The sequence below is a fragment of the Wickerhamomyces anomalus genome, assembly GCF_001661255.1.
Source record: "Wickerhamomyces anomalus NRRL Y-366-8 unplaced genomic scaffold WICANscaffold_2, whole genome shotgun sequence".
NCBI lineage: Eukaryota > Fungi > Ascomycota > Saccharomycetes > Phaffomycetales > Wickerhamomycetaceae > Hansenula > Hansenula anomala.
In genome coordinates this window covers 958995-966577 of record NW_017567111.1, presented here as the reverse complement: position 1 = coordinate 966577, position 7583 = coordinate 958995, and the positions used below count along the sequence as shown (strand labels likewise).

At 34.0% G+C, this 7583-nt stretch overlaps 6 protein-coding genes across 6 annotated transcripts in view; 2 read left to right on the top strand and 4 right to left on the bottom strand.

Annotated features, from left to right (window-relative positions):
* Nucleotides 1–34: 34 nt before the first annotated feature.
* Nucleotides 35–887, bottom strand: WICANDRAFT_77630 (uncharacterized protein; the record flags this gene model as incomplete). Its single annotated transcript, XM_019184586.1, has 2 exons — nt 35–49; nt 81–887. The coding sequence occupies 2 exons, from the start codon at nt 885–887 to the stop codon at nt 35–37; spliced, it is 822 nt and encodes a 273-aa protein (XP_019040173.1).
* Nucleotides 888–1181: 294 nt separating this feature from the next.
* WICANDRAFT_61526 (type II 3-dehydroquinate dehydratase) lies at nt 1182–1634 on the top strand (the record flags this gene model as incomplete). Its single annotated transcript, XM_019183192.1, has 1 exon — nt 1182–1634. The coding sequence occupies one exon, from the start codon at nt 1182–1184 to the stop codon at nt 1632–1634; it is 453 nt and encodes a 150-aa protein (XP_019040172.1).
* A 96-nt stretch (nt 1635–1730) lies between these two features.
* WICANDRAFT_83246 (Gfo/Idh/MocA family protein) lies at nt 1731–2879 on the bottom strand (the record flags this gene model as incomplete). Its single annotated transcript, XM_019185509.1, has 1 exon — nt 1731–2879. The coding sequence occupies one exon, from the start codon at nt 2877–2879 to the stop codon at nt 1731–1733; it is 1149 nt and encodes a 382-aa protein (XP_019040171.1).
* A 459-nt stretch (nt 2880–3338) lies between these two features.
* WICANDRAFT_83256 (shikimate dehydrogenase family protein) lies at nt 3339–4301 on the bottom strand (the record flags this gene model as incomplete). Its single annotated transcript, XM_019185511.1, has 1 exon — nt 3339–4301. The coding sequence occupies one exon, from the start codon at nt 4299–4301 to the stop codon at nt 3339–3341; it is 963 nt and encodes a 320-aa protein (XP_019040170.1).
* Nucleotides 4302–4517: 216 nt separating this feature from the next.
* WICANDRAFT_67606 (uncharacterized protein) lies at nt 4518–6046 on the bottom strand (the record flags this gene model as incomplete). Its single annotated transcript, XM_019184095.1, has 1 exon — nt 4518–6046. The coding sequence occupies exon 1, from the start codon at nt 6036–6038 to the stop codon at nt 4518–4520; it is 1521 nt and encodes a 506-aa protein (XP_019040169.1). The 5' UTR covers nt 6039–6046.
* Nucleotides 6047–6381: 335 nt separating this feature from the next.
* The window catches only part of WICANDRAFT_90243 (uncharacterized protein), a gene marked incomplete at its 3' end in the record, with an annotated part of 2270 nt that continues 1068 nt past the window's right edge, over nt 6382–7583 (top strand). Inside the window, exon 1 of the mRNA XM_019186221.1 lies at nt 6382–7583. Coding sequence (XP_019040168.1) covers nt 6573–7583 — 1011 coding nt within the window.

Sequence of the window (7583 nt, the reverse complement as noted above, 5' to 3'; positions counted from 1 at the left end):
TTTCTCCATCTTTTTTGACTTTCTTCCAAATATTTCAGAGATGGTTGACCTTGATATCCATAATAATACTCATCTAAAACTTCTTGAACAGATTTCGGATTTGGATTGAGTTTATGGAAATTGTTTTCATCAATTAATCCATCATCGTCCTCATCATCTTCATCACCAACATTACCTTCATTACCTGCATTTGACAAAACATCATCACCAACCGTACTTTGACTTCTTTGAGGATTAATAACAGAATTTGATAATGTGTTCAAATTATGATCGTGATCTAATGGCACATTGATAAAGTTTCTATTAGTAGCAGTGGTGGTTGATCTTCTCGATGGGATAGAATTTGTTGCTTGAGAAGGTTGTCTAGTTAATGGAATATTGATTGGCTGAGTTTGATTAACACGATTAGCTTGGTTGATGCGATTTGGTGGGATCAATGGGATTGGACTATTAACTCTATTTTGAGAGCTGATTCCACCATTAACTGGGTTCAAAATCGCTGAATTGGTGTTGTTATTGACTTGGGTATTATTTGAGCTAATACCTGAGCCTGCCGAACTGGTTGCATTGTTTACATTTGCAAAAGGAGCAGCTTCAGCATCTTTGGTGATTATATTGGATATTCTTTTGAATTGATACTGATGACCCACCAACTGTGTTTCAATAAGACTGACTTGATTGTTATAAATCTTTGGTAGTATCAATAAAGTCTGCTCAATGTCTTCTATTTTGTTACCTAAAGCGTTGTCATGGTCTCTTGTTTTGTTTTCCAAGGACTCGACTCTTTTGGACAATGTGACCACTTCGTCGTGGATCTTGGCCAAAGAGTTGTTCAAGTTGTTGTTGATGGTTGCCAACTGCTCCTGGATCAAGTTGTATGGATCCATCTTGAATGGTGCTGGTAGTCTTGATGGTTGTTGATGGACTAGTTGTGGATTGTTTTGAGAGCCTGAGTCCCTTTGAGCTTTATTTCTTGGATTTCCTAGATCCTTTTTTTTTAAACTGTTCGCGAATTGGGAAAAATGAAAAGTCACCCGGCCAATGCAGATCGAATTCGCGATCCCATCACGAGTTTAAACATTTAACCGTTGGAACTACAATTATATAAAGACGTGAGGATTTCGTCTTTTGGAAAGATTCTGTGGGGGTTATTGTTGTATTCTAATCAAGATAGAAACAAGATGGTTAAGAAAGTGCTTCTACTACATGGTCCAAACTTGAATTTGTTGGGCTCAAGAGAACCTGAGAAATATGGAACTACAACTTTAAAGGAAATTGAGCAGAATGCTTCAAAACAAGTTCAAGCTCATTCCTCAGATGCTCAAATCTACTTCCATCAAGATAATCATGAAGGTGGATTGATTGATCGTATCCATCAAGCTAAAGCTGATGGTGTCGAATTTATTATCATCAATGCCGGTGCATACACACATACTTCAGTTGCATTAAGAGATGCTTTATTAGGTGTTGATATCCCATTTGTGGAATTACACATCACTAATGTCCACTCTAGAGAAGAGTTTAGACACAAGAGTTACTTGGTTGATAAAGCTATTGCAATCATTAGTGGTTTAGGTCCAATTTATGGTTACAAAGCTGCAATTGAATTCGCATTGAATTATGAAAGAAAATAATGAGTCATGATATAAATCTTACAAGGAAAGATACATCTTAGATTGAATAAAATTAATGTAGGCATAAAATCATTAAAAAACACAATAAACTTTTTTCTATAGGAAACTTTTAAATGGATCATCATCCTTATTTTTCAAGGATGAAGTGAATGAAGAAACAGATTTTACATTTCTTGGAGCACCGCTTTCCAGACTCTCCATTATAGCTTCAATCACCAACAGAGCTGAAATTCCATCAGTAATTGTACATTTAGCATCTTCTTCACCTCTCACATATTTAACAAAATGATCCAATTGTAATGCAAAGGGGACCCCAGTGATATCTTTTTCTAACACTGTTTTATGTAGAGGTTCCCACCAGCCTTTCTCCAAACCTGGTTTTAAATCATTTTGATGATAATAATGGAAATCAGGAACTGTAAGTGTCCCCTTGGTCCCAAATATTCTATAAAAAACACCATCTGTTGGATCCTCCACTTTAGGAATCAAAGGATTTTCACCAGTACCCATCTCAAAATTAAATGGTGATATAACATTATCCGAAACAATGAATGTACCTTTAGCACCAGATTTGAAACTCAAAGTCAACACAGCTCCTTCATCAACTGGATCATCAGATTCTACTACATCCCTATGTTGTGACAATTTCTCTGCATAAACTCTTTTGATAGGACCCATAAGGTATTGTAACAAATCTAAATCATGAACTAAATTAATCAAGATTGGACCACCACCTAATGACTTGACGTTTCTCCAATAAACTTGTTTAAAATAAGTATCATTCTTCTTCAACGTCCAAACACCATCAACTGCGATAATAGCACCCAGTTTTGATAAATGTTTCTTCGTAGCCAAAATATATGGATTAAATCTTCTATGATGACCCACTAATAACTTGACCCCTTTTGATTCAACACAATCTTTCAAGGCAATAGCATCTTCAACTTTTGTGCTTATAGGCTTCTCCACAAGGATATGAATACCTTCATTAGCCAACTCTAAGGCAACAGAGACATGTAATGCATATGGTGTACAAACATAGGCAGCATCGGGTCTTAGACCGGCATTCAACAATTCAGTTAATGATGAATATAAGGGCACGTTGAATTGATCAGCTATAAGTTGTGCCTTTGGTGAAGGATCTATGAATGCGATTAATTCTGTCTCTCTGTTCTGTGCAATTTGTTCAGCATGGCGAGGTCCTATAAGACCTAAACCACAGACTATTAGTTTTAGTTGTGACATAATTTTTGAAGCTGTTGGAACATGCAGGTATTTGATGAAGCTGTCTGATTTTGATTTATTTAATGAATGATGAGTGTATATTCTTCTATTAATTTTGCAAATGAATGTGAATGGTTCAATAGTGCTACTTTTAGACCATGGAAGAAATGGAGATGGTTTCTAAACATGTGTATGAATCATAAAAAAGTGAAAAAAAACAATTTCCTTTTTCGAGTCTCGAGAAATTTTTACACGAAAAAAGAAAAAAATATTGAAAACCTGGGGTAAAGATTACGTAACACACAGTATTTTTGAACTTCAGGGTATACGTATGTACAATTAATTGTACTAATAAGACGTAACTATATCCAGAGTAGCATATCATATTTCTGAGACTATACCAAACCATTTGGAAGAATGCTTAGAATAAGACCCATGTAACTACCAATCACAACCAAAGAAGATCACGAATAAGCACTTTTAAACGCTTTTTGATTCTTCTTTAATAGATCCATATAATGTCTTGATGATCTCCTTTGTGGGTATTTCCTCTATTGAATAACCTGTCCAAAGGACTTGTTGTGCAATACCTTGATAAATCATAGCTTCAACACCACTAATAACTCTCCATTCAGCTTTTACAAAATCATTATATAGCTGAGTTTCAATGATTGGATGATAACACATTTCTAAGACAATACCAGGTTCATCTTGCTTAATGAAAACATCCAAAGTTTCTCTAGCCAATATCTCTTCAGTTGTCTTTGGTGCAAAATTTGGAACTGTCAAAACCACTAATTTTGGTTGTTCCAATAATTTAGCCTGTTGAGGATTTTCCACGTGGATAATTTCACCATCAAATTCATTTTCAACCATTGACTGTTTAACTTGTTCCACTTCATCTTTGAATCTATTGATTATGTAAATTTTTGGAACTTTTAATAATTTGTATAGGGCGAAAATGGCTGATCTACAAGCACCACCACCACCGTAAACTAAACCTGGTTTAGAACTTAGTTGTTGTGTTTCTGTTGGATAGTTTTGTAAGAAACTTTCTTTGATACCAACAGTGTCTGTATTTGTACCAATCTTTACCAACTCTCCAGTTTTTGGATGGACCCTTGTATAAATGGTATTGATGGATCCACAACCTTGTCCAATATCATCTAGTGAATCAACATGTTGTGTAGCTTTAACTTTATTGGGCATGGTGACTGCACTTCCAATCAAATTTTCATTTTGAAATTTAGAGTTGAAATCATCAAAGTTTGAACTTTCGAAAAGTTTATATTCCCAATCTAATCCAAGTTTTTCAAAAGTTGTATTGTGTAAAAAAGGTGCTCTTGATTTTGAAATGTGTTCACCAAATAAATAAAAGGTTTGGTTTGATTTTCTTAATGCTTGGAAATTTGGAGCAGTATAAGTTTCATCATCGATAGTCATGATGGGTATGAAATCTATATGGTTCAAGGATCTTGTAAAGGAATTGTGTCAAAGTTTGTTTTATGACTGGATTTTCTCGAGGCTCGAGGTGTGAAAAAAAAAAATTAAAAAAAAGTTTATGGTCAAGGACACATCATATTAAACATTTTCTACAGAACAATAAAGAACAATTTTTAACTGACAATAATTCATTAATTATAGGATATTTATATCATTTCAGTCCAGTTTCCATCTTTCAGTGACACTTCTGATACCATCATAAACCATCGTGTTAACTAACGGGATGTATTGTGAAGTGATGATTTTGATAGCTTCTTGACCACCAATTCCACCAATGAATGAAGCTATATTGTTTAATTCTTGTCCTTCACTTCTTGCCAATTCATGCAATGTATTGTGTAATTTGTCACTATCTGTGGCTATGAAATCATGAGTTAGGTTGATTAATTCATCCAGGTCTTGTAATTTTGGATATTTACCTTTTGTTAAGTAATATTTTTCATACACCAAGAATGATAAAAGTATTTGTGAACTTGTGGTTTCTTCACCAACAATTTGATTAAAATTATTCGTGATTAAAGTTTTGGAATTTTGGGCAAAGAACAAAAATTTAGAATGTTTAACAAAACTGGATATGGTTTCTTTAGGAATTGTAACAGGTAATGGAAGTGATTCTTGCACTTTTAGTAAAATTTTTGTAAATGATTCTAGATCCTTTTGAGCTTTTGCCTTGTAAATGTTTTGTAATGTGATGTAATTTTCAGTTGTTGAATCCATATCTGGTAATTCACCTGAGAGTGGTAAGAACCCATCATTTTGTAAAGAGAATTCCTTCAATGCCTTAACCAAAATCCAGAAATGAGTTCTCTTGTGATCATCGTTGAAGTATTCATCAGTCTTGTCAAATATCTCCTGAACATTTGATTGATATTTTGTTTTATTGAAGATTTTGTGACTGTTATCTATAGCTTCATCAAAGTTTAACTCATTGTATTCTTTTTTCCAGCTTCTCAACAAGTCTTTGAATTCCTTCTTCTCTACTGAAGTGTTTGGTATTTCCCCGTTATGCTTTGAACTCCATTCTTGTAATGCCTTCAATTGAATGATTAAATAGGGGATTTGAGAATGTTGCTCTATATCCAAGTTGTGTAAATCAATTGAATTGGAATAATCAATCAACTCGTCCCAAGGTGAAAGGATCCTTAGATCAATCATACTTTGAGGATGTGTCTCATAAATTTCAAAAGTTGGTTTGAAAATTCTGATATAACCGTAGAACCCAATAGAGTTTATAACAAACAATGGGACATTCAATTGATCCAATTTTTCAATAATGGAAGGGATTTGCCAGTTCATAACAACCAAATCATAATTCGTCCAAAACTTGTCCTCCTGGGTTGCTAAAAACAAATCTATTGAATCCACTTTAAACGCTGAGCTTTCCACATCAGTATTTAATTCTCTTAGATTAGCAGCCATGATATCAATTTTGGATTTACCTATATCATCATCACTGAGGTAGAAGTTATTGCTCAAATCATCTTCATCAATGTCTTTATCAACGCCCACTATTGTGAAATGGCCTATACCTGGTAGCACCAAATTCTTTAGTAATTCCAATGTTGTGATTGTTGGTTCTATGACTAGTATGCTTGCAGACTCTAGACTGGACTGACCGTTATTTGCCCAAAGTCGCAATTGACGGTCATATTTCTCTTGCTTGTTGACCTGTGCCATTGTTTCCTGAAGTTGTTCCTTGTTATAACTATCGTCATCATCATCAGCTTGTTCGCTTCATTGAATTGAAATTGAGCTTTCCACAAACCACATTCGCGGAATCGCGAGTCTCTTACTGGGGGACTTGTTCGGTCTAGGCTCTTACTTTATCACGAGCCTAGCCCCCAAATCCCCAGACTAGCATCGCGTGAAAAGTTCCAAAGCACCCACGTTCCATCCACAAACTCAAGGGCTCTTCTGCTGGATAGCACCAAGTGCAGCCACACGCCAGCCAATAAGAAGCCCTATCCTGGTCTAATCTCAACGGGCCTAATTCAAGGCCTCATTTAATCTCCAATTTGCGCTGGCTAACGCACCAATTCGCGATCCTCTCGAAAACGTTTCTGCTGCTTTCTTTTTTTGTTGTTGTGTTGCGTACATCGGAAAAGTTTTCCTATAAACATTGAAGCTCATCGCATCTTTTACACTTTTAAAAACTTGGCTTTCATCTTACTGTACTGCTACTTGATATGAGCATATGACGAGTTATTGACAATGAAGTTTGGTAAAACGTTTGAGAAATCACTAGAGGATCATCACATCCCAGAAGAATGGATTGTGTCTTCAATCCAATATAAACCTCTAAAGAAGAAAATCAATAAAGTTGTCGAAGAAATGGATGATGCTGGTCTTACTCATGAAATTATTGCTGAAAGACACTTAATGTATTATTACACTTTCAAAGAGAATCAACAACATGAAATTCAACCAAAGTTATTAACTGATGATAATGAAGATGCCAATAGTATTAATGAAAAAATGTTAACTTTACATTCAGATATCGTGTTTTTCCAAGCTTTATATTCCCAATATTTAAAATTAATCCAATTCAACAAATTACAAAGTACTTTAATATTAGCCAAAATCCAACAATTGAGTCATTTAATCAAAAAATTGACAAGTTCTGATCAAAAAAATAAAAATGATATGTATTTATGGAGAGAAATCTTTAACAAATATGTCGAATATAAACTTGATTTGAAATCTCATTTTGATTCAAAAAACCTTGATTCATTCGTTGGTCATATTGAAGATATAAAACTTTTGAAAAAATTCAAACATACAAAGAAAAACACTGAATATTTCCACAATTTTTATGAATTAAACTTAGAATTACTTAAATTTTTATCATTTGAAAATTTAAATACAATTGCAATTAGGAAAATTGTCAAGAAATTTGATAAACATACTTTGTTACACAGTTCTCAAAATTTCAACAAAATGATTACATTTGAAAAAAGCTCATTATCAACATCCTCAATTGAACAAGTTATATCAACAGATATTGTTAAATTAGTACCACAACTAGATGATTATTTGTGTCCAATCTGTTTTTCAATTGCCTATAAACCGGTGAGATTAACATGTAATCATTTCTTCTGTATCCGTTGTTTAATTAAATTACAAAGAAGAAATGAACCAAAATGTCCAATTTGCAGGGATCCTGTTGTTATGGATGCTACAGAAGCTAATGTTGATTATGACTTGTTGGAGTATATGAAGAAG